This window comes from Haliotis rubra, unplaced genomic scaffold, assembly GCF_003918875.1.
Source record: "Haliotis rubra isolate DU_JTF1 unplaced genomic scaffold, ASM391887v1 Scf98, whole genome shotgun sequence".
NCBI classification, from domain to species: Eukaryota; Metazoa; Mollusca; class Gastropoda; order Lepetellida; family Haliotidae; genus Haliotis; species Haliotis rubra.
In genome coordinates this window covers 1617896-1645072 of record NW_025767723.1, presented here as the reverse complement: position 1 = coordinate 1645072, position 27177 = coordinate 1617896, and the positions used below count along the sequence as shown (strand labels likewise).

At 39.7% G+C, this 27177-nt stretch overlaps 1 protein-coding gene across 1 annotated transcript in view; it reads right to left on the bottom strand.

The window, feature by feature from the left end:
- Window positions 1-21512, bottom strand: part of LOC124265461 (synaptotagmin-9-like) — a 70343-nt gene extending 48831 nt beyond the window's left edge. Inside the window, exon 1 of the mRNA XM_046700255.1 lies at window positions 21195-21512. Within this exon, the coding sequence (XP_046556211.1) occupies window positions 21195-21213 (19 nt within the window). The 5' untranslated portion in view covers window positions 21214-21512. The remainder of the gene's footprint in view (window positions 1-21194) is intronic.
- Between the last annotated feature and the right edge of the window lie 5665 nt (window positions 21513-27177).

Genomic DNA, 27177 nt, shown 5'->3' with positions numbered 1-27177 from the left:
ATTGAGGCATGTTAGAATTGCCTAAAAAACAGAAATGATCTGGTCGGCAATGGTTCAAGAAACATGTGATTTGTATTGATTTGCATTGATGTATTTAACTTCCTTGTATTGAATCACGATCGGGTGTTACACCGCACAGTAAACAGAACTCTAAATTACATTGAAGATTCTAGTTATTTTTTAAATCCTTTAAAAGGCATACGGCAACATGAAACTCCAAAGAATGCCGTTAATGGAGAAAACATTATAATGAAGTCTCTTGTTATTCATCTTTCACTGTTTTAATAAGGCATACATAAAAATGAATCAGAAAACGATTATAACAGAATACATTTCATTGAAGAATCTATTTATCCTCATGTAAGGAACATGGTACCCTGAACCCGTGAAGATCCGGGTTAGAATTGGTCTTCACTAAGCCATGCTCGTCGAAAGAGGTGACTAACGGGATCGGGTGGTCAGGTTCGCTGTCTTGGTTGACACGTGTCATCGCGACCCAGTTGTGTAGATCTATGCTCATGATGTTGATCACTGGATTGCTTGGTTCAGACTCGATTATTGACCGATCGCCCCCATATAGCAGGAATATTGCTGGGTTTGGCGCAAAACAGTAAGCAACAAATAAACACATGGAACCCTGATTGGTTCTAATGATTGTCTGGGTCTCTTCCTCGAGGGGATTCCGGGAAAGCAGACAAAAATTTGGATCGCGTGATAACTATTGTGTGTTTGCGTGTTTTGTTGGTTTTAGCACCGCAGTCAAATATATTTCAGCTGTACAAAGCAGTCTGTCCATAATCAGATGTGGACAAGACAATCTGGTGATTGATACCTTCAGGAACACGTGGATGCCAGGCAATCAATCAGGTGACGGATTTTTATAACCCGTATTAAAACGATCGTTGCCATCGTCACAGGTTGTCGGTGACTAATTCTAACACGGGACCCCAGCTGGGAACCTAGCAATCATTAGGGAATCTGGGCCCCGAACCAACACATTCGGTGCGCTACGACATTCGTAAGCCTATGATAAACTACAGAGTTACGACAGGTCGTGACGTTACGGACGCTTTGTCGATCGGGAACCTGGTTATTTGTGTGACGTATGTGGAAAGATCTTCTTGTTGGAGGGTAATATTTTAGGGTTTCTCTGTTAGATTTGGTTACCTGCAGACCGCCATGCGAGTACAATATTATCACTACACCTGACGCAATCGGTAAACCACCCACACCGTCATCATGGCACCATTCCTATATAAATGCTTGTCGGATTTTGGGCGTGACGAGCGAACGCTTTAATCTCAAGGTTACCCCATCGCCCATTTTGGAATCGTTAGTCAGTGAATTCAGGTGAAATGGGTTTTAACGTTGTATGAGTGTGTGAGCGGACACGCCAATAGATTTTAAAAACCTCTGGTTTTAAACCCGCACCATCTCTTTCATGTCTTACGCGGTCATATGACCACCCGTACTTTCCAAACACCAGACAGACACTCTATCCAGCGAGGCGAGCAGACAGTATTGGCCACGAGCATCTTATGCTTGTCACGAGAACAGACAATTAGGATCGCGTGATTTCAGTATACACGTGACCTCTCTGGTTGTAAACCTCCTGTCCCGACATCATGCATCAATGCTCATACTATCAGCAACTTGTTTGATTCGTCGATCCGCCGAAATGCAGCTGAGTTGGTGTCTATGGTGGCCTTAAAAGATCTTTCACTCACGATACATGTCATGTGTTTGTATCTTGATGTTGTTGGGTTTCTAATATAAAATGAACTCTACATTTATTCCCAATGAGACATTTGCATGGATGTACAACATGTTCGAACTATATTTCTTCATGTTTTTACATGTTGGCACGTGTCTTTGCTGGCCTTAAAATACCTTTCACTCACTATACATCTGTGCTATCTTGATTTTTTGGGTTTTTTAATATAAAATACACTGTAACGTTTTTTCGCAATATGCCATTGTAATGTTTTTACATGTTTGTACGTACTGTGCTATTACGCCAAACACATCAAAACTGTATTATCGGCCCTTAATGCTGCTTAATATATTCAATAAGATCTCTTTTGAGAATACTGCGAATATTGATGAAAGAGATCCAAAAACTCAGCAATTGTGAACAGGAGACTGTGACTCGGATCACTGTTAAATTATTCAGATCTAAATCCAACGTCATTTGCGACAGGCGTTTTAGTTACATGATTTCTCCCAGGACGTCCCAGGAACTATAGCTTTGTACAACCGAACAGGAAACTCATTTAGTGCAAGATTAGACGCAGGATTGGCTGACGATACTGTGGCTTGATCCCCATTTACTGATGAGCGCAACGCGTGATGTGAATATACTGGGGAGTAATGCGTTGCTTATTGCTTATTTCATGTCTGAATATTGAAACGTATGGTCGTGCTATTGAGAAAAACGTGTTCATGTCCGTCGCTCAAATATTGTGGTGACCCAGCGCGAGGCAGTGGGGTCGTTGTTAAAATACGCCACAGCGGGAATGTGAAATACATTTTAGGATAATGTTGACACCAACTGTCACATTTAACAGCTTTAAACACGCAATTTAATTCTTTTGCAAACCTATGTTACACTGTTGTAGTATGTTTTAGATAAAGGAACATAACTGACTGACTGCCTGAATTTGGTTTCACGCCGCTTTTAGAAATATTCCAGCAACATCACGGCGGGGGGACACCAGAAATGGGCTTCACAATTTGTACCCATGTGGGGATTCGAACCCGGGTCTTCGGCGTGACGGGCCAACGCTTTAACCACTAGGCTACCCCACTGCCCCTAAAGGAACATAAACACTATACACATTATGATAGTATTCATTATAAAATGTGACTAAAAGATGTAAATATGTTGCTAACTGTGTGTTACGCATACAAAACTGTTTGTCTTAAGACTATTTCCAAAGTATGAAAGCAAAAGTGAGAGTCGATTTTACGATTCCTGCTGTAACATAAGCACGATTTGATAAATCATTATCATTTGTAGTGATGACACCGGATTTTCCCAAAAAGGGCAGCGGACGGTGACACCCATCACAAAAGGCAAGGCAACATGTATCGATTGTTGCGTGTTCTGTGTTTGGAACTAACTGTTTGTCAGTATGTAAATATTAAAGATAAAGAAACCAATCACGCCCTTCAAAACAAATTGCATATGAATTCGTAGAAAATTAATAGTATATTGTACCACTTTTTAAGTTATGGCGGGACATGGGCACTCCGCATATGGATACCTAGATAATTATGCATATGCCTTATCACTATATTATATTCGATATTACTTGATTTCCGGACATCATTACTATGCAGTTAATGAAATTGATACGTTTGTATTATCGAGCATATTTCAACGCAAACCTTGATGTATTTATAAGTGTGTTTTATGAGCAGCAGAATGTCCCATGATATGTCAGCAGTGTTAAAACAACATATCATAGTAATTTCCTGTTCACGATATACCGCAACAAAAACGGAATATGAAACAGAATTGGAATGCAATCATTCCGTCCTAGCCAGCTGGACTTCAAAGTCTACTTTGAGACGTTTATTATTGATCTCACCGAAAAGGTCTCCAAATGCTTATTAATAACGAATTTATGTTAATTAAAAGTCACAAAACCGTCTCTATATTGAACGGAAATCTCTGGTACGTTTCTTCGATCCCTATTAGCATCAGTTACATTACCCGTTCCCTCCACGAACTTGTTACAAGTGACACATGACATCGAGTGACAGCAAGTCACATACATGGCAAACATGTTAACTGAGGAAGAAATCTGCCCCAAACCATGCATCAGTAATATGCACTGTACATTTGATTCTAAACATGAAGACATGTCCATTACCTGTTTGCACTGGAAGCCAAAGCTCCATAAAATCCATTCAAAGATATATTGCTGGGGCAAGCAAGTACCATTAAATCACTGTCAATTCTTAATACAATCAAGGAAGGACTTTCTTCTAAAAACATAGAACATGTTTAACACAAGTTGATTAAATAGTGTTTGGATTTCAAAAACCCAAAGGATAACTTGAACCTTTGCATTCTCGGAAGAAGAAATCTAAAAAGCAGTTCAATCATCTCAATACATTTGATTTTACAATTTTTGCAACCTTATCCTACAGGATTAAAAGCAAAGAACACCTTCAGTACTTCATCCAAGAGTCATTTATCACGTGATGGATATACCTATATGTGTATTTATATATCTGTCTTCAAAAGTTCACAAAAATGAAAGCAAATGTTATGTGTAGTTAAGTAGGAAAACAGTGTATCTGAAATACTGGACATTACATGTGAACAACTATGTGAAATTTGGACAAGCATGACTTCTTTCTTCTGGACACAAAATGACAAAATACCTGCACGAGATAGCATGATGACTTCAACTTTCCATCAAAACTCACTTCGAATAATATTCCAGCAAGGTTCCGAATTTGATTAATCAATACCCCAAATGATGTCCGATGCATTTCTCTATTTAGTTACTTTGACCATATTTGCCCGTGCTTTGTTTCACGTGATAAATAGTCATCATTTCATAATGTACCAACGCATGCTTATGACATTGTAGGGATCACAAAATAGATTTCTTTTAAGGTCAACAGCAAAGCAAATGCATTAGGATGGGTTACTGTTAGCTTTCATTTATGTCAGTTTGTCGTATCTATACAGATAGAGTCAACCACCCTAAGATTTGCAAGTAAATGCGACAGTTGTGTCGTGTTTTTATAAATTATATCATGGTGTCTGAACACAATTGCTATTATGACTTGCACAGCAAAAGAATTAATTTATAGCACATTTCAGTGATGGTAAAGAGCAACATATTTAGTACTAAAGGTAGAGAACTTGTTCTTCTTGCAATCACTGTAAAGTCTTATGTACTCGAAGTCCTTCAAGTAATCTGTAGCTCGAGACAGTAGTTCATAGTTCCGCTACATCGTATCAAATATACATAGTAAAGGTGTGACTTCGAGACAAGTATGAAACACACATTGGCGTGCTTAGAGTTCACGACAAACATAATACCGCTCCATCCTCTTGTAAACATTCACCTGATGGAAGTTCGAGACATGCATGGACATGAATGTAGTTCTGGACATGCAGAGTTATTTAAATCATCTTAAGTCATGAAATCGTGGACGTTCAAAACAAGTAGAGTAGCGTTACACCATCTTAAGTACATAGTGAAATGATAGGAGGTCGAGACAGTCAGAATGAAACTACATTATCTTAAATACACACTGAGATGAATTGATTTCTACTCGATAATGTTTCACTGTATGTTTGATTGACTGATAAAGCTTCGAAATTGATCATGCTCTCGGATTACGCTAGAAATTCGAACCATCACACACAATCCTCCGATAGTTGTTTTAAAAAACGGAAATATTGTCTCCACAAACAAAGCGATTAAACAGTAGTTTCAGATTTCAATTTGTAAAATGCTATCAATGGCTTGACATTTTTCTTTCCGATGGCTGATGATGGAAACATTATACCTCGTTTATTGTTAGATAGAAATAGACTGTTACTGCTGCAGAGTTTTCAGCCTATCTTAGCTTCATCAAACTACAGGTAGCCGAGTGATAGGCATCCTTTGCTGGGGAGCATTTTCGAATAAGATTATATTCAGATGATTGTTATGAGGCATAATATAATACGTATTGCCCACCAGTTGACAGCTGAATCAATTCTTTGATCGCATTTCATTAAATTTGTTCGTGGCCTTTGATAACATCAAGCCCGCATTCAGAGATCATTTGATAATCAAACAAATCATCATTAGTCCTGCGAAGTACACGTTCAAATGTCCGATCAGAATGTGACTTGGTTGTCTTCTTTTCAGCGAAGTAAATATGCTTAGAATGTATCGCCAACCAGAATCTCTATCCAATGCACAGCCATATTTGGTGCCTTTTGACACCTACTAGAATTCTGCTTGCTCTGCTGTTGGTAATGTGTGCCTTAAATTTGGCGTCAACATCTCTCAGCCCAGAACTCCCTCATGACAATTGTGCGGAAATTTGCGCCTTAATGGAAGATTGACTCTTTTGTCATTATGCAAACAATGTTATCGCCCCGGCGTCTGAAACTCCTGGGCTTGATGTGTTGCTAAGAACGATCTTGTTAAATCTTGCAGGAGTAACCCTGTTTTAAGCTATTGCTGGCAATTGTAATTGCATTTTGTGTTTGCAAGCTAAATAATGTCACACTATTTGCTTCAGGGTCCGCTGAAAGGACTCACACAATGCAATGTAATCAGCTGTTATCAGCTGATACGGCTGCACCTGTGCCTTCTCGCACTGTGTGTGGTGTATTAATGTGAATGTAATCCAGTGCTGGCCAGAAAGATGAAATGCTGCTGTGTTTGTGTTTGTTTAATCTATGTTGCGGTTTGAACTGATGGTTTTCATGTCAATGACTCGGCGTGGACACTCATGACTCTGAACACAACAGTTTCCGTTTGATGGCGGCAGCAGTGTCACGTTCGACCAGGCCCACATGGTTAAGTATTACAATACGAGTACAGTTCCTGAGGGGATTCCATTATATTCTGTGCCGTGTGCGTGATCAGACTAGCTGTCCACTGTATGAATATATTAGGTGAAGGGATGGTGGGATAGCCCAGTGGTTACAGCGTTCACTCATCACACCGAGAATCCGGGTTCGATTCCCCACATTGGTACAATGAGTGAAACCTATTCTGGTGTCCCCCGCCGTGATAATGCTGGTATATTGTAAAAGCGGCGTAAACATAAACTCACTCACTCACTCACTCATTAGGTGAAGCGCAATGTGTCAAGTGAAAACGCTGATTTTTGTCTGTTTGTTGCCTAACGCCGCACTCAGAGAGTTCTGACTACATAATGGCGGTCTGTAAATATTTGAGTCTGGGCCAAACATCCTAGTGATTGACATCATGAGCATCGACTCATGCAGCTGGGATACGACGACATGCATAAAAAGGTCAGGGAGCCACAACATCCAATCCTAGTTGCTTCTTACGAAAATCATGGAATGCTAAAGAATATCTGTTACCCGGATATTTAATGTGAAGAAAAAAGGATTTAAAGTATGAGTCATGTAATCTGGTATACAGCAATCTGTGTTTCAGCAAAATATACGAAGTGTCTTCAGGCTTCTTCACACGTTAAGTTGACGCGCTGTGATAACTGATGCGGTAGTAAACCAAGGTTATATTACCACGGTTCTACTGTCTCTTTGAACAGAAAAAGGGGCGTTGGGATAGCCTAGTGGTTAAAGCGTTCGCTCGTCAAGCCGAAGACCCGGGTTCGATTTCCCACATGTGTACAATGTGAGAAGCCCATTTCTGGTGTCCCTCGCCGTGATATTGCTAAAAGCCTTTGAGCTGTATATTTCCATTCCATCCCAATACACCCGTCACCACTAATACATCTGAATCAGTTCTATGTCAACTGTAGCAATATGCATGAAAGCAACATATCCCATCGTTATACATTAACACCCCAGGACTACCAGACAGGTCCAGTGTTTCCCACTGACGCTTATGTTCAGACTGTGCAGAGATAATGATGAATATACAAAACAATATCAATCACGATGAAGCCATGCGTTTTGACTACTGAAGCCGTACAATTGTCATTAGTCAGGCTACTATTGATAATCGTTGTTTTCGTGTCTTTTTTAAGAACCTTCCTGTTGTATCCTCGGGTCATCCCATAAGTATACGATTACCAAACTCTTTTGACAAACACGCAATTTGTCTATAATGACATCGAGCCAGTCGTTTCGCTGCCCAGGAAGAACGAGGGACACGTGAGTCTTATTCAGCAAATAATTGGCTGTGGTCAGTTGTTATCCGGCCAGCATCATTCCCAGGTTAATACACGCCCTCTCAGATGACCGATATAATTAACGTATGGTGGCTGAGAGAGGTCATTTAATGTCATGGCCACGGTCGTATGGCCATTGCCTCCAGATTGTTTGTGTTCAATATACACTAATTTAGCTCGAAAATTACACCATTAGGTTGTTATATAGACTGTCCCAGGACACCATGCTTCAGCAGTAACACAGGCCTCTGTTGAAACGGAGAAGTATGGATGTAATGTAATTTGGTTCAAACAGTTTTACGAACATACTTACTGTGCACATTTTAATAATGATTTCAGGATTCTTGTTGAGACAACTATTGACATAATGGATGTCGTTGTTCTAATAAGAATATATGCCAGTATAATAATGACAAAAAATAATTATTGTAGACGCCATGTTGATTATTGTAGCTTCGCCACTGATCAATCTCACAATCACTACAGCTGCTATCTATCCATCCATTTATCAATCCATTGATTCATTCATTAATTCATTCATTCATTGACTGATTCATTCATTCATCCATTCATCCAACCATCCATCCATCCATCCATCCATCCATCCATCCATTCATTCATTCATTCATTCATTCATTCATTCGCCCACCCATCCATCCACCCATCCATCCACCCACCGATCCATCCATCAATCCATCCATCCATCCATCCATCCATCCATCCATCCATCCATCCATCCATCCGTACCTACCTACCTACCTACCTACACACACACACACACACATGCATACATGCATACATACATACATACATACATACATACATACATACATACATACATACATACATACATACATACATACATACATACATACATACATACATACATACATACATACATACATACATACATACATATGATGAAGCATACAACTTTCTGGATGGCAACTTCTTGTATATTACATAGAGCGTGGTTTCGATATAGAATCTTCACACCTGTATCTATCTATCTATACCTTAACGCATGACATTAAAACGCAGCCAAAACTTTCTATTCTTTCAGCAGACAGTGTAGACTGATGGTATATTACAGGAACGTCTACTCACGCAAATGAGAGATCAACTGAATTATGCGCAGACAACCCAGTATCATGTCGCTCTACCCTACGTTCTCATTTGCTATTCTCGCTGATCACTTCTATGATGAAGGTATTGGAAACCAGACACACAATATAAACTTCTGTCAGTTGGAGTTCTCAAGAGAATATGCTGGACAGTTTTAATGGTTCTTTGCAAAATTGACCACCGGGTCATGATTAATTTCAACCAGTAATTCGCATACGGCATAGTTTCATAACATAGTCTGTGCATCATTGAGGTATACAGTCTGAACATCTAAATTCGATGATAGAATAGTGTTATTGAAGTTTCTTATCACATATTCCAGTATGTGATCATATACCTTAAATCGTAACTGATACTCTGTACTTCATTTGTTTTCTATTGTTCCGATTACCTATTTATTTTGCATTTCATGTAATATCAGCTGGCTGTTCGTTTGTTTTCGAAATGCCATCTAGTGGTAAACATTATCTACACGGCGAATTATGGCGCCTCGAGGAATAATTCCCTCATAATGCATAATAATGTTTTGTCACATCGAGGTGTGTTTTATCCTTAATTTGAAATTTGATATGGAATATTAAGTTTCTGCTTTATTAGATTCTTCTACTTCAATAGATTTAATTTACTGACGCACGAATATATAACATAACCTTTCCTTTGCAAAGGGTCTTTTTAGATTCCTGCTGTGAGATGATATGCGATAGATATGTGTCAAAGTATCACGTTAATTACTAATTACATACAAGGAATTTTTTTAATCACCAGCCATATTTACCTTCTTATAATGTTCCACATAATTTAAAGTAAACATCAATCCGTGAAAGTAGATATTAAAGGCAACCTATCAGAACAAATATATAAATTTGTCATTGAACTGGAAGATTTATTTGCGGGATAAAGCCAACCTGGTAAAAAAACGCGTCCTCTGGGGTCATGTGTGGATGCAGATTAAAAATGTGAAAGGTCAAGTAGGAACTACATTTAGTGCAAACATTCACAGCGTCGACCTTGTCAATCGGCGAGCAAGTCTGAGTGAGTGAGCGAGTTTAGTATTTACCGCTGTTAGCAATATTAAAGCAATATCACTGCGGGGGATACCAGAAATGGGTTTAACACATTGTGCCCATATGGGGAATCGAACCCGGGTCTTCGGCGTGCCAAGCGATCAAGTCTGAATTAACAGTCGTGAATCCAGTACGTGAATCAGTGAATCAGGAGAAACTACTGGAAATGTGTTTCACAGATTAAAACAAGAAATGCAGCAGAGTGAGGTTGAGTAATCCTGTGGCAGTGAGGCTGGTGAGGCTCACCATCAGCTCATGTACCCCTGCTCGCTCTATGCGCAGCACAGACAGGAATAGCGACTCCCCCCAGGAAGCGTTGCCTTCGGTTTCACTTTTCAGGCCAGACAACTTCGTCCATGCAAATGCCTCAGCAGGGCTGCTCTTCTCCTCGACACACGATGCAGCGGTTGTTCAGAGAGACTTCCCTTGTAAAACTTAGTCTGTGTTCATTTGATATGGCACTTCGCTTGGAAATTCGTGATCGTTATTAGAACAGTAATCTGAGATATAATTTCTTTCTAATTTGGACTTTGCTGGGACATTGTAGAGGTTTGGGAAACTTTGGGTATATAAGTTGTGCAACAATTGGGAGAGGATGCTCACCCCATGGGATAAATTTCTATGACTGAGCTTGTAAACCAATATGGATTGGTACCTTTCCCCCATTATATAAACGTTAGATTTGGCAGAAGTGCCTGTGCACTTTGTAACGTTATGGCAGGACAGACAGACACTAAATATACGCGACGTCTCATCGGAATGACCGATGAATTGCCGCAGATTGAAACAACATGTGTAGGCATTTGCTACTTTGCCTAATACATTTTGTAACTACGTTGATTGTTGACAGTGACCGACTGACGAACTATCTACCTTCTCACGTTATATATATGAATGTACACATTCCAGGCAAGCTTGCATTGCTAAGGTAATGTCTATAAGAGTTGAGAACAGTTTTTTCGAGGACAGAATAGGGACCGACATTTTGATAAAAATTACGGTCGTGTGTTTTTGGAATGGTAAATAATAAATATCCTCTGTTACGAAAAAGCACTCTTTTCAATTCCTAAATACTGTAGATGTAATAGTTTCTAGTCTTTCAGTTTACATATTTTCAGCTCACAGTTCCGTAACCTACATATGATCTACTGCAGCGTCAACTAATTCGAGAAGAAATATTGATAAAATAATGTTGTAAGAATATACCGGGCAAATACGTTGCTATTTGTTTAACAAGGAGTCCATTGTTAGATTGTTCCAAGCTTTCGAATAATTGCTATTGCAGAAAGCTATCCGATATGATTTATACAAATATATTGATACCCAATTAAAATGTTCCTCACTATTCTTCACCCAAACATGTACAGGTAATATAATTACCTTTGCCCACGCCTTGGTATTTAATGACAAGGACGTTTGTCATTAACACACGTTAACGAACAGCTGTCATGTAATTTGGTTTTGGAAATCCCTAATTTGGAATCGATTCGATCATTCTAGCCTACGACCAGGCGAGTTGATACGATATGAGACAATAATCACAGTATTATGTCTGTAGGATCTGTATTAATGACGTATTTTCTTATTATTGTGATTTTCGTGTGAACAGGATATTATACTGTCATCACGAGTTTGGCCTCACGTCGCTATGAATAGTTATCCGGTTATATCACTGAGGGTCAGATTCACGTAGGAGGAACGTCTGAAGTGACGTTAGTGTTCGACGTTTATAGAGTAACCAACTGGTGTATGTTGTGGACACCTAGAAACATAATCAGGGTGAGACGGGATAAGAAACCTCGATCACAGGTTCCTGGCACTCATAAGGGGCGCAACTCTGTACATGCAGTTGTGATGCGTCAACTGTCCCCTATAGCTGTGTACCATGTATCTATTGAATGACGAAATGACATGATTTGTAATTACAACAGGCATGGGAAAATTGTATAATAATGTTGCCGGTATATATAAGTGCAGATTCACCAATGATTTTGTTTCACGACAATAGTCAGATCCTCGTCTATTTAAACATAGTTCTAAAATCGACGTTTTCTGTAACTGTGGAACTTTGATGAAGATGATTTGATAATAAAAACGACCTGAGCTAAACATCCATTCACACTGACTGACGTTTAGTCTCAGAATATATATAATTTTGATAGTATCAAATAACCCAATTTAAATTGAAAAGGAGCCCCAGTGAGATGAGACATTTAGAACCCGAGGAAATCTGGACTTGTTTCATTTAGGTCATCAGCATTGCACGGAGGGCGAGGTAGTAGGGAAACAACGAGGTTCAGGGATTGTGAGACAGACTACCATTCACTGAACATTTTCACGTTTAACATTTTTCTGACAGGAAGCATTAACAATGTATACCATTTAAAACATAGTTTGCATTTCTTCTCCTATAACACCCCACAGCCACATTTATGGTGGCGCAAGACCAAGCTATGAAGATTTTCTGCTTGATAAAGTTCAAAATAGATATCCAGTATCGACATATTAATGTGAAACGTTATCTTTTTAGACCCATCTCTGACACAAGCACTTCGTATTAGGTTTCATATATCTAATTAATCAGGATCCTAATAAAACTTCCTCATTGTTAAACATTACACAAACTCCTGCAATTTGTTCACAAAGTTACGAAATTGGGACTTTTCCTGTTTACCATTATCGTCAGTACATTCTCTCTGTGACTATCTACCCAGGGTTTCATAATCCACAATCTCAATGTCGATCTTTCCGAATTGGGACTTATTCCTGTTCCCTGTTTACCATTGTCTTCAGTAAATTCTATTGTGACTACCTACCCAGGGTTTCATAATCCACAATCCCAATGTCGATTTTTCCGAATTAGGACTTATTCCTGTTTCCTGTTTACCATTGTCTTCAGTAAATTCTCTCTGTGACTACCTACACTGGGTTTCATAATCCACAATCCCAATGTGGAGCTTTCCGAATTGGGACTTATATTTATCTTACCTCACACATAAATGTCGCTTTCTGATTGGCTGAGCGCTCTTCTATTATTTTCAATGTACCCCGCTTACAAGCGAGTAACATTTCAATGTACCCCGCTGTCAATGGCAACTCATTTGGTACTTCGTGGTAGTAATTCTTTATCTCGAATAACATTGAATCACGTATGATGTACGGAAATTACCGATGTTTTGCGAATGCAAATTGATGAAGGGAGATAACTCTAAATCTGTTTTTCTTGTCAGCAAAATCTAGCGATGGCTACAAAAAGATTTGTACCCGTGCTTCAAACAATTCAAAATTAACATTAAGGTGTTCGGTAAGATAAATACGTTGTTCACTGGTCCCTCGGGGCCCATGGGTTGATGTACCCTCGATGTTTGTTTATGTTCCCTCAGGGCTCAGGGAACATAAACAAACATCGAGGGTACATCAACCCATGCCCTCGTGACCAGTGAACAACTTATAATCTCGTCACGCCGAGGATCCGGGTTCGATTACCCACATGGGCACAATGTGTTAAGCCCATTTCTGGTGTCCCCCGCCGTGATATTGCTGGAATATTGCTAAAAGCGGCGTAAAACTAAACTCAGTCAGACATATATAGACGGATGGATGGATGGATGGATGGATGGGTGGGTTGGTGTATTGATGGATTCATATCAAACATACCACCGTGAATTAACCATTTCTGATTTGTTTCATTGTAGCCAGCGTTCAACATTTATGCATGCTTTCTTGTCACCTGCAGTTTATGTCATTATAAAGATATTATCTTTTCTAACATGAATAGGCGCCAGCACATGTCTCTATCATCTTACATTACATCAACACTACAAGACTCAGAAGATCGTTATTTTCTCCAACACATGCAAAGCTAATCAGAAAGCTATCAAAACCGATCTCAGTTTAAAAAGCCATGTCTTGACATGATATATCTGACGAAAGATTAGGAATCCCTTCTTGTCCATGTTAAGCATCATCTCACTTTACAAAAAGGAATGCATTTTCCCCTTGTGGCTGTTACAACCTATCGCCTACAAACCTTTCTACTCTTCATCTGAAGACATATGTCAGACATCGTCCATATATTCCTCTGGGGAGAATGTATTGGCTTAAGGCAGTCGCCATCTGGTAAATACATACAGCGTTAAACAAACGCGACAAAACCTTTTTTCATGGCCACAAGTCGATTGCACAGACCTGACTATAAACATGGGTATGTGTATATGAATAAAAAATGACATGTCATATCGCATCCACGAAAAAACATGATTTAGTGCATTTCATGTATTTTCATAGTTTGCACTAGGAATGGCGTCATATATACTCAGTATATTTCAGTTCTGTAGGTCATTTTCATAAGATACTTGTGTGTAACGTGTGTTACTGCATGTTCCGGTCTATTCCTACATCTCGGTGTATGCTACTGCATGTTCCTGTGCATTCCTATATCTTATTGTGTGTTACTGCATGTTCCTGTGCATTTCTACATCTCATTGTGTGTTACTGCATGTTCCTGTGCATTCCTATATCTTATTGTGTGTTACTGCATGTTCCTGTGCATTCCTACATCTTATTGTGTGTTACTGCATGTTCCTGTGCATTCCTACATCTCATTATGTGTTACTGCATGTTCCTGTGCATTCCTACATCTTATTGTGTGTTACTGCATGTTCCTGTGCATTCCTACATCTTAGTGTATGTTACTGCATGTTCCTGTGCATTTCTACATCTTATATAGTGTTACTGCATGTTCCTGTGCATTCCTACATCTTAGTGTATGTTACAGCATGTTCCTGTGCATTCCTACATCTTAAAGTGTGTTACTACATGTTCCTGTGCATTTCTACATCTTATTGTGTGTTACTGCATGTTCCTGTGCACTCCTACATCTAATTGTGTGTTACTGCATGTTCCTGTGCATTTCTACATGTTATTGTGTGTTACTACATGTTCCTGTGCATTCCTACATCTTTGTGCATGTTACTACATGTTCCTGTGCATTCCTACATCTTATTGTCTGTTACTGCATGTTCCTGTGCATTCCTACATCTTAATGTGTGTTACTGCATGTTCCTGTGCATTCCTACATCTTAGTGTATGTTACAGCATGTTCCCGTGCATTCCTACATCTTAAAGTGTGTTACTACATGTTCCTGTGCATTTCTACATCTTATTGTGTGTTACTGCATGTTCCTGTGCATTTCTATATCTTATTGTGTGTTACTGCATGTTCCTGTGCATTTCTACATCTCATTGTGTGTTACAACATGTTCCTGTGCATTCCTACATCTCATTGTGTGTTAATGCATGTTCCTGTGCATTCCTACATCTCATTATGTGTTACTGCATGTTCCTGTGCATTCCTACATCTTAGTGTATGTTACTGCATGTTCCTGTGCATTTCTACATCTTATATAGTGTTACTGCATGTTCCTGTGCATTCCTACATCTTAGTGTATGTTACTGCATGTTCCTGTGCATTCCTACATCTTAAAGTGTGTTACTACATGTTCCTATGCATTTCTACATCTTAATGTATGTTACTGCATGTTCCTGTGCATTCCTACATCTAATTGTGTGTTACTGCATGTTCCTGTGCATTTCTACATGTTATTGTGTGTTACTACATGTTCCTGTGCATTTCTACATCTTTGTGCATGTTACTGCATGTTCCTGTGCATTCCTACATCTTATTGTCTGTAACTGCATGTTCCTGTGCATTCCTACATCTTAATGTGTGTTACTACATGTTCCTGTGCATTCCTAAATCTTAATGTGTGTTACTGCATGTTCCTGTGCATTCCTACATCTAAATGTATGTTACTGCATTTTCTTTTGCATTTCTGCATCTTCCTGTTGTTTGAGTTGTTTAATTAGCTTTTTGGAAGCGTATACCTGTATGTTTCTGTAGGTTCCTGTAGTGTTCCTACGTTGTCTCCTGTTACACAGGTTATTGGGGATCAAATCAGAAGTGGTGAATACTATCTGTGGCCGTATTTATATATTCTCTTGAAATCATTAATCATAGAGTTGTCTATCTTGATACCCCCTGATCGTAGAATTATGTTGAATTCCTATCCTTTATCGTGGAGTGATAATATCTTAATTAATGTTTGATGTCTGTGGTCGAAAACTATATTGTCTTAAAGTCTTGAATCGATGCATGAACATGTCCTGATATCCATGGGAGATAATGTCTTGACATCTTGGATGATAGCAACATATCTATTTTATCTTTAATCAATGAGAAATAGCATCTTACTATCTTCGGTTGTAAAGAATGAAGTTTCGATGTATTCCTTCGTAGAGAAAAATGTCTTAACATTTCTGGTTATTTCGTGGATTGTCACAAGATGTAGTTGACAGTCACAAAACCATACCGTGGCATTTACACTCTTACAACTGTGAAAGTTGATGTTAGTCTTGTCATTTGCAGTGCACTTCATGCGGATGCGATACATTACCATTTACACCATAGACATAAAAAGTCTGACTCGATCAAGTTCTCTTTGCAGTGATGGATGGTTTCGATCTTAAGATAGAAAACGTTTGACCAATACACCTTATAACTTAATAACATGCCAGGATCCTTCACTGTCTGTCTGTCAGCAGTACAAAGTGCTTTACTGATGCGACTTCCCTCATGACTTTCTTTGCAGAAACAGTTAACAGAACGATGATTCGATGGAACATATAACACGTGATAACACACGATTAGAAAAGGTATGGTGGCAGTTTATGACTTTTTGCACTTGGTGGTGATTTGTATTTGCTGCTATGCATATATATTGTTTCATAACGCACAGTCGTGTGGCACACTGTGATTTTGTTGGGTATTTTATTGTTAATTAGCGGTCATCACATAACACTGTACAGTGAGTCAAGATTACATATGATACATTAACTTGTGATATTTGGAATGAGTTGACTCTGCCGAAGCTGTCATTGAATATGTGTACTTTCCAAGTAATGACGTAATTTTTATTGACTGCGTCTTTTACTTCCCCCCTTTCCACTATATCCAATTCCATGCTACGGTTTTGAGTGTTCATCAATAGTGGCATGTTTCACACTTTTCTGTTCTCCACTACACGCACAGTATTCCCTTAATGGTTGCCCTGAATGCCAGGGTTGTGATTTACATTGGAATTCAAGCTGGAGCGTCATTCAAATATCAACCAAATTCTACGTTAAAAGCTGAATATAACATGCACAATCCCGACACATAATACATCATGTCACAGAATAATTTAGAAATCAGTCCAACCCAAATCTGCAAGTTTGTGCCCCTCCTGGATTTGACTCTTGTCTAATTTAAAGACATGTGTTGTAAAGAAAGATCTTGTTTTCTGGTTCTAAATGTTAGTCTCAGTCGAACTTTGTGGTGTATAATTCTGGAAGTTACAATGGATCATCAATACATTTCAAGCCCCTTTGGTAAATGGTATCTGGTGTTGACCAGTGTTTCCAACAACATACAGCAGACAACATGCTTGAGTTATGGCTTCTGTCAGCACCTGCCAGTGTAAGGTCAGTGTCAGCACTTGTCAGTGTAACGTCAGTGTCAGCACCTGTCTGTGTAACATCAGTGTCAGCACCTGTCAATGTATCGTCAGTGTCAGCACCTGTCAGTGTAACGTCAGTGTCAGCACCTGTCAATGTATCGTCAGTGTCAGCACCTGTCAGTGTAACGTCAGTGTCAGCACCTGTCAATGTAACGTCAATGTCAGCACCTGTCTGTGTAACGTCAATGTCAGCACCTGTCAGTGTAACGTCGGATCAGGACAATTACATCGTTGGGGACATGGTCAAGTTCATAGTTCTGAAAGTCTATGAATCATTGTTGTGCAAAGCTGGGATTCGAACCCAAGACTAGTGGATACTAGTCTGATTTGCAGTTTCATATTACCGCCTGTGCCGTGGCACCGATGACGAAGCGTACAAAGACGCCCACAACTCTAAACGTAATTAACTCCCCTGGGTTTGAATCCCAGATTCTGTCATTAATATGCCTTAATGCACCGGCATATTCAAAAGGTTGACCACATGTGCCATTTGTAATTCCCCGAAACGTACAACCTATCACCATGATACAAATTGAAACTAAGCGGCATCAGACCGCCTACATTATCAACTATCTACTAGCAACTTATTCAAAATAATTCATGCAGTTTCCTAACATGCATACACTTTAACACTCGTGAATGTCCTATCAGTGAAGGTGAAGGACAAAGGGCAGTTAATAGCTCAGAAATATTACGTGAGCCATCTCTAATGCTAAAGGACTGAACCTACAATAATATGCTTGCAATGATGGTGTCACTTGATTATATACCCTTCGCATATATGGATCAAATTTGCATTGAACTGGCGCTTGCATTGTAATCAATGTCTTCTTGAAGTTCTTCTATCTGTCATTATTTTTGAAGATGCTGTACACATAGATGCATCGACCATGCAATAACACAATCCTTCAGAGGTTAACGTCAGCAAGATCACAACAGAAGCTCCGGATTACATATATTACCGAGTATTAACGACATCCGTGTATTAACGACATAAAGTAGTACGAAAAGACGATGATGCTCGTTCACTGCTTCATCTTGTTTTTGTATCTATCTCAAACAGAGTGAGTGAGTGAGTATGCAGCATAATGTTGTTGTTGTGATCCAACGACAAGCATTTTGAAACAAAACCAATCTTCAGATGAGTGAGTGAGTTTAGCTTTATGCCGCTGTTAGCAATAATCCAGCAATATCAGGGCAGGGACACCAGAAATGGGCTTCACACATTGAGCACATGTTGGGAATCGAACCCTTTGGCGTGACGAGCGAACACTTTGACCAATAGGTTACCCCACCGCCCCTATCTCAAACAGAAGACATGACGGATAAAGAGAGACATACTTGGTCTATAAGTATTTTCGGTGATTGTCAAAGTCATTAATGGCTTATGAAACTGAACAGGATATTTTTGCTTATCGTTATGAACCTTCCCATTATTGCTGTAACGTGTATCCTGCTGACATTACAATGCATTGTCTCCCCAATGGTATAATCCATCACGGAATGTATTCAAACAAATTCCCCTCGATTCATCTTTACGTTACCTCATCTTCAAGGCCAGTGAATCGTGAAATTAAATTTAAATGCGGCATTCATTTGAAAAATGGCCTATTGCACTTGAAAAACAATTATCCGTTGTTGCCACATGAAACATAAGGTTTCACATGAAACCTTTTCACTATCTGTGCTCTGTTTAGTTTCATGTTCTGCTCTCTCCATCAAAACGGAACTGTTCCTACAAAACGCTCATGAGGATAGAAATGGTAAAATTGGTACGAACATACGACGATCTCATTTCTTTTTCAAGATTGGGATCCATAAAAAATTGAGACCGAAGGTCAAATTCATTTCGATTTTTCAAATTGTTTTCTGCAGTGCCACAGAAAAAGGAACAAAAGCTGACTAAAGGTTTCGCCCCCAAAAAAAGTAATTTAGTCATTGAATGAACTTCCATTAATTTGAAAACTGCGGAAAACGAAGTTTGGCTGTAGATTCTTACAAACACATACTCGTGATATAGTCAGAAGTATACAATCGACTCTGCTTTTAGCAGAGATTTCTTGTGAATGTGGAAAGAGTTTTGTCGTTTCCATTTACGTGCGGATCCTGCTTCTAGAACTCGACTTGATTGCTTAAGCACTGTCATCAATGGCCCACAAATAACGTTGACAGACAAATGAGTCATGATATCCTTAACGCTAATGTAACGCAAGGCACTAGCCATCTTAACATTGTAAGCTACTTCCCATTCTAGTGGAAATTAGATCAACGAGACCAATCCTCGAGCTTATCCAGGTTTAACATACGTCAACTTTCAGATTTCACACAAACCTACTTTATCTCCAGATGCTTAACGAAAAATTGTGGTAGCGTTCATTCCCAGATATCCTGGCTGTATGGTTGGGTTTCCTACTTAAGACTTTACGCCCTTACGCCAAGAGAACATTAAAAGGGATTATACTGAAAGCTGAATTTGGAACAATATTTAAGAATATGTTTGAAAACAAGATGGTTTGAGAAAATTATGAATATGTAATGAATTTCCAATAAACAGGAAATGACTAGAGGTACTTTGTCGCGATATGTACGTTTGTAAGTGGACATTTGCAGTCGACTCTCTGTGTTTCTTCACACTCGGGATAAGTCTTGGCGCTGATGACAGAAACGCGAAGAGTGACCAGATCACGCCAGCCTGGCATCGTCATTGCGTGCTTTAGAGTCATGGTCCTGCCATTGATGTATAATGGTGAGGACTTCCAATAATTTACGGCCCTTCTAGGCAAACACAAGGCCACTGCAAAGGACGTACTTGGCTCGTTTTGATATGATCGAATGGGACAATTGTTACGGTCTTCTTTCTAAATGAATGCAGTCAGGAGAAAGTAATGTTTTGAAGAATTAAACATTCTCGTGTTCAGTTTTACGTCAGTTCAGTATACCAGTGAAGTTGATAACATTACCAAGGTTTCTTCCGTAAGGTACAGAAACTATAAAAACAATTCTAACAGTTTGAAAATATTCACCGTTTGTAACAAATGTGCGAAGGTATGTATGAATGTATTTAGATAAATTATGAAGCATCTCCTGACGGGGGTGTTTCCACGTTTAAGCTCAAATATTGATTCAATTTTCGACTTTGAGTTCACCTTAATTGACTGTTTCATGAAGTGTTAACATATCTTTACAGGATTACACCCAACGTGGTCCGGGACAAACAAAATAAGTTCATGGTGCCTATTACCAAAGCACAAACTGGTTCCTGAATCATCATTATTCCTGCTAATGTTAATCAGGTAATATATCAACGAATAGCCATATGGTATCATATAGAACGCGGAATATGATTTTGCCAATCAACCAGAGGCACTTAGTTGTGCTTGCCGCGATATGGATGAAATATCACTCCGGGGAAACTGCTGAGTAGAGTATAAATCATTGTCTCTGACCGTATTTTATAGCAACCATTAAAGGCGGTGGTATTCCCCCTGGATTTCAAATACAGCATACTTTGACTATACTGCATTTAATGCACACGAACAACTAACTGTCAAAAAGTGATTCATAAAAAATGACAATGCCTTTCAAAGACACTCACCTGTTGGATGAGGGATCATCGTGTTCACCAGCTGCTGGTATTCTCCAAGCTGCTGAAGTTGCCAGAGTGGATGTGTCGTATTCTACGTCGTCCCTAGCATTGCAATGACTTTCATGCATGCAGTGATGTTAAATGACATGAGCATTGCGATGACAAGGACTATATGTGCATCGCCATCCTTGTGATGAATCTTTCATTGCAAACAGCCTGTAGATGGCACTGAGCCACTCTCTGCGACTCCTACTGATATGGCAGTATCTATGGTAACGCAGAGTCACCCAGTACAGTCACACCAGCTTGGGAGGGACGGTTCGGGGACATCCCCCTCTCATTTTACTTATCAGGTGTATACTGCCAGAAATCGATCACAGGACGGGGTTTGTTGTAGTATACCGCCAACATGGGAAGTCGAGTGTTTAAGCTGATCGCATGTGGGTTTGTAGATATCGATTGACAATATGGACACATGGCGCTTGGCGTATTGGCCTCCTAGAGGTGTCTATGCTTAGGCTTGAGTCTCGCTGCTCACAACAGGAAATTGAATTAAAAGGGAGGACAGTGCGACTTTTCACTACTAATTATAATCTCAGACAATTCTCTGAAGGCGAAAGATTGCTGCGACTTTAGTTAATGCCAGTATGTATACATGATAATATATGAACACGGACTGCAGCAATTTCTAATTCGTTATGCAACTTAAGTAAATAGGAAAACTACCAGCTCAAACACATTGATGACATATATTGTTTTTCCTGGAACAAACTTTTTCACGATATGTTTTCTTATCCGTTATTTACTAAAAAATACAGCATACATTGCACAGAAGGAAGGGCGTGTTTCTGGTTATAATACTATATACAATGTGTTTCCATGAAAATAAAGCGTAACTTGACGCATGTCTCCTTGGTGGTATGCTTTGGTTGAGCACAAAGATTGGGTATGGTGCTGGCTCGAATCATAATGTGGTTGAGCACAAAGATTAGGGTATGGTACTGGCTCGAATCATAATGTGGTTGAGCACAAAGATTAGGTATGGTACTGACTCGAATCATAATGTGGTTGAGCACAAAGATTAGGTATGGTACTGGCTCGAATCATAATGTGGTTGAGCACAAAGATTAGGTATGGTACTGACTCGAATCATAATGTGGTTGAGCACAAAGATTGGGTATGGTACTGGCTCGAATCATAATGTGGTTGAGCACAAAGATTAGGTATGGTACTGGCTCGAATCATAATGTGGTTGAGCACAAAGATTAGGTATGGTACTGGCTCGAATCATAATGTGGTTGAGCACAAAGATTGGGTATGGTACTGGCTCGAATCATAATGTGGTTGAGCACAAAGATTAGGTATGGTACTGGCTCGAATCATAATGTGGTTGAACAAAATGTGGTTGAGCACAAAGATTAGGTATGGTACTGGCTCGAAACATAATGTGGTTGAACAAAATGTGGTTGAGCGTAAAGATTAGGTATGGTACTGACTCGAAACATAATGTGGTTGAACAAAATGTGGTTGAGCGCAAAGATTAGGTATGGTACTGACTCGAAACATAATGTGGTTGAACAAAATGTGGTTGAGCACAAAGATTGGGTATGGTACTGACTCGAATCATAATGATGGGCAAGTTTGGGATTCGAACCAAAGGTTACAGAAATCTTGATTATTGTTGGGATTATACCTGTGATACATGCGACTCGCCAGAGCCAGTTATTCAACTTTATTGCCTCAGTAATAACCAGAAGATTGGCTGATAACATAGCACACACATCCCTTATCTAATAACTATAACAAATACTGCTTGCTACTTCTACATCAACAACCACGTTTCCCCACCCACGAGACTCCTGTAACCCTGCTGTTCGTTTGTCTGCGGGGATGGAGTGAGTAAGTTGTGTGTAACCCCGCATTGAACAATATCACAATTACAGTCTATCATGGGAGAAGAACTTTCAATGAAAGTTTCAGATGGTTACAATTCTGATGAAACCTACTAGTATCTGGCAAATCTGGAAACCGGGACTCGAACAAACGACCATAGGTTTCAGCGTGCCCAAGGGAGGAAACTCTGCACAGCTAATTGCCGTGTCTCTCAATCTCTCTCTCTCTCTCTCTCTCTCTCTCTCTCTCTCTCTCTCTCTCTCTCTCTCTCTCTCTCTCTCTCTCACTCTCTCTCTCTCTCTCTCATACATATATATGATGCACAGAAGAATAATTCACTTGAAACAGCTAATTGACGTGGCTCTCTTTCTCTCTCTCTCTCTCTCTCTCTCTCTCGCTCACTCACCCTCTCTATTTCTCTCTCACACACTCTCTCTCTCACACTCTCTCTTGCTCTCTCATACATATATATGGCGCACAGAACTATCATTCTCCTGAATGCAAGAATAAATTGTCTCTTGATAGTTTAGTGTATATTTTATGAATACCAATGGTATGTTTTGTATTTTAGCTATATTGGCGGGGCAACAATCAGACCCAGACATTGTTTTCATCAATGTCACGACGTACTGCTTACTCTGATGCATACACCGTGGTACAGGGAAATTAGCACTTCGTCGGCTGGTTAATGTTCGCAGACAATATCATCCGTTTACAACCTACTTTACACAGCTATCAATCTCCATCGGCTATCATCATCTCTTGTCCATTTCATCTTGCCTCTTTAATTCCAGCAGTTAATCACCAGGATCAAATCGTACGTAATAACTATTCTTAAAATAATATATTTTATTTGTGAAACATTGTAGTCTTGGTTTCCTCGCCAGTGCTTCACGTGTTCTGGTTGCTGGCCGGCTTTCAGTTGACCATTCTGTTGACACAGGCGGAACCGAGGCTTCCAGTCAATATAGCACAACCATTACCAACCGTGGTTCCTGATGGACTAATCATTGTGCTTGGTAATCTGATACTCCCGGATGTGGTACTGCCTCAGCAGCATATGAGCCACACGCAGCATAATGTTATTGTAGTGATCCAATGACAAGCATTTTCAAACGAAACCAATCTTCAGGTGAGTGGGTAAGTGACTTTAGTTTTGCGCACATTGTGCCCATTTGGGAATTAAACCCGGGTCTTCGGCGTGACGAGCGAACGCTTTACAACTAGGCTACACCACCGCCCCCCAATCTTCAGGACTACATGATGAAGGATGGTAGTGGTGTGTTAATAAATTTAAATTTCACTTGTTTGGGCCTAGACGAGAGAGCTTTATTACATCCATTATGAATATATACATGTATTTCTGTCCCGTTACAGATGTTTCAATCATATGTGCTATGACTGTTCGTGGAAATCGATAAAATATTCTCGAAAATCATTTTTTGTCTGTTGATAATGTCGGTTCATTAGATTCCACAACATTTACACAACACACTTCATACATCTGTGTTTGATTTCTAAAACAGGAAATGCCTTTCAAATTGGTAACGCCAGAACGGAAACCCAAAAAGAAAAGTACATTACATTGCAAGGTTGAGATGACTCGTTCATCTAGGTAATGGCACTGTGGGAACAACCGCCATCATCAAACAGTCTTCAATTTCAAATGGTAATGAGGTTTCCTAGTATTCCCTGTACAATCAACTACAGATATTTTCTTTTGTTAAAGTGCGAGGTTACGTTGAGATTATTTACTTTACTTCGGAGAGAAACCTGATAAGCCTGGCACAAACATGGGTTCGAATCCCGAAAAGGTTTGATCGCCTTCATAACTGCAGTTTTGGGTTTCTAAGAACAACACTTCGGTCTTTAATCGCACTCGCACGGAATAATACATTCCAAACAGAGCGTTAAACAAAATTCACTCAGCCACAGTATCAGTTATATGTTCCAGTAATAGTACGACCCATGGAACGTTATGAATGAGTGAGTGAGTGAGTTTAGGTTTACGCCTCTTTTAGCAATATTCCAGCAACATCACCAAAAATGGGTTTCACACAATGTACACATGGGGGGGGAATTGAACCCGGGTATTCAGCGTGACGAGCGAACGCTTTAACCACTAGGCTACCCCACAGCTCCTATGGAACGCTATGACCTTGCGTGCAGCGCCTGTGGAGAAATGTCGATAATGGTGTCTTCAAGTCCCGGCGTTTCTATGATGTAAATACAGCAGCTGTAGAAGTTGAGTTATATTTTCCCTTAACGTCACATTTACGTTACACTGACGTGGGAGGTAATAGCATGGACCTGTTCTAGAAAGCAAATGTATGTGCCACACCAGAATGTTGTATGCTTTTGTCATGTAAGGCTATACACGTTGCCACGAGTAATAGCTATCTGGATATTTGTCCCTAAATGCACACAAACAGGTAACATTCGCCTGAAGAAACACCGGTCAAATACGGAAATCCAATAAATCGACAAGTCTATTTGTTTTAGACGGCCATGCGTTTGGTATAACAGTGTGATAGTGTACCGATAGTTTCAGGAGACGGTAGGTCCCAGTTCCCATGATTGTCATAAAGGGCAGCTCATAAGCATTAGGTTTGTAAATGTTTGGCCATGCTGACTGTGCGACAAGACTGGGCTATTAACGACTGCGGGGATATTCACATGTTATATGTCATTGTGAAATTAAATCATTTTCTGTTAGGTTTTGTTTTCAAATATATGCCACCGATATAACTAAAAATGATTACAGGCACGGTTTAATGGTGCCAGATTAAAGTTTCTTTGAATACAGGTAATTGTTTATAGAAACCATCAATTCCTTTAAAATTGAAAAGGAGCCCCGTGAACCTGAAATTGCTTCATTTTGGTCGTTAGCATTGCAGAAAGGGCAGACAGATAAAGACTATGATGGTGCAAACTGTATTACATTTGGTAACGGGTATATATTGAGACGTAACCGTAACAGGTATGCCAGTTCAATTTCAAGAAAACAAAATTGTTGGGTTCTGTCTTCTGTGGTCCCTTCACCCTGAGTCATGAGCAACACAAGGTGAGGAAATGTTTGTGTTTCCTTATCGTTTGTGTTTCGGGGTGCAACCAATCCACCACTTCACCTACTGTCAGCAGGCCCAAAGTGATGACATATCCTAAGTGTTACCTTCTCCGGTGAAGCCCACTAACCACTGACTGACCAAATACCTGTGATTGTAACAAGAGAGATTCGTATTCTGGACGGCTAAGAAACACAAATCCTCACAGAGAACTGAGATGGAAGGTGACACTGGAAGGAGTATTAATTAGCTGGAATAAGCGGTGTTTTTGGAGTCATGTATATCAGCTGGTTTGCAAATAGTATTGAGAAAGGAACAAAGGTACTTCGTATGATCTACTCACGTTTGACCTTTCGGGTCTTCCTGAACTATCCAGACAGCCACTTGTCTCCAAGAGTCTGGCTCATTTGAACGCATCCAACATGATTAGACCTACCTATGTGACCTTGCAATCACCTGACCAGAGTTCCTACTGTGCTTGATGACTGCGGTATGATGGCTAGTTGATCGACTGTGAGATATAGGGTATGGACAGCATGGATGAAAATATTTAATTTATCCACCAAGTAGGTTGGAACGTCCTTTATCACGCAGTGAAACTGGGCTTTACTTCGAGATTGGTTGGTTGGTTAGTTGGTTGGTTTGTTAACGCCACACTCAGCAATATTCCAGCTATATGGCGGCGGTCTGTAAATAATCGAGGGAGGACAATCCAGTGATCAACAACATGAGCATCTACACATCCAAGTCAGCGAGCCTGACCACCCGATCCCGTTAGTCGCCTCTTACGATAAGCATGCGGTGTTGAAGACCAATTCTAGCCCGGATCTTTACGGGTCTACTTCGATGATAGACGAAAATGTGTAAACATAACAACCAAAAAGAAGCATATTTGGAAACATTCGATCACGTGCTATAGGTACTGAGGCATTTTCAGTCAGTCAGTTTGTCAGAATTATTTTTAGGTTCTTACTTTTATTACTATTTTGATGAATTACTTACCTACTGGATTTAAGTACAGTAGGCGAGCAAGA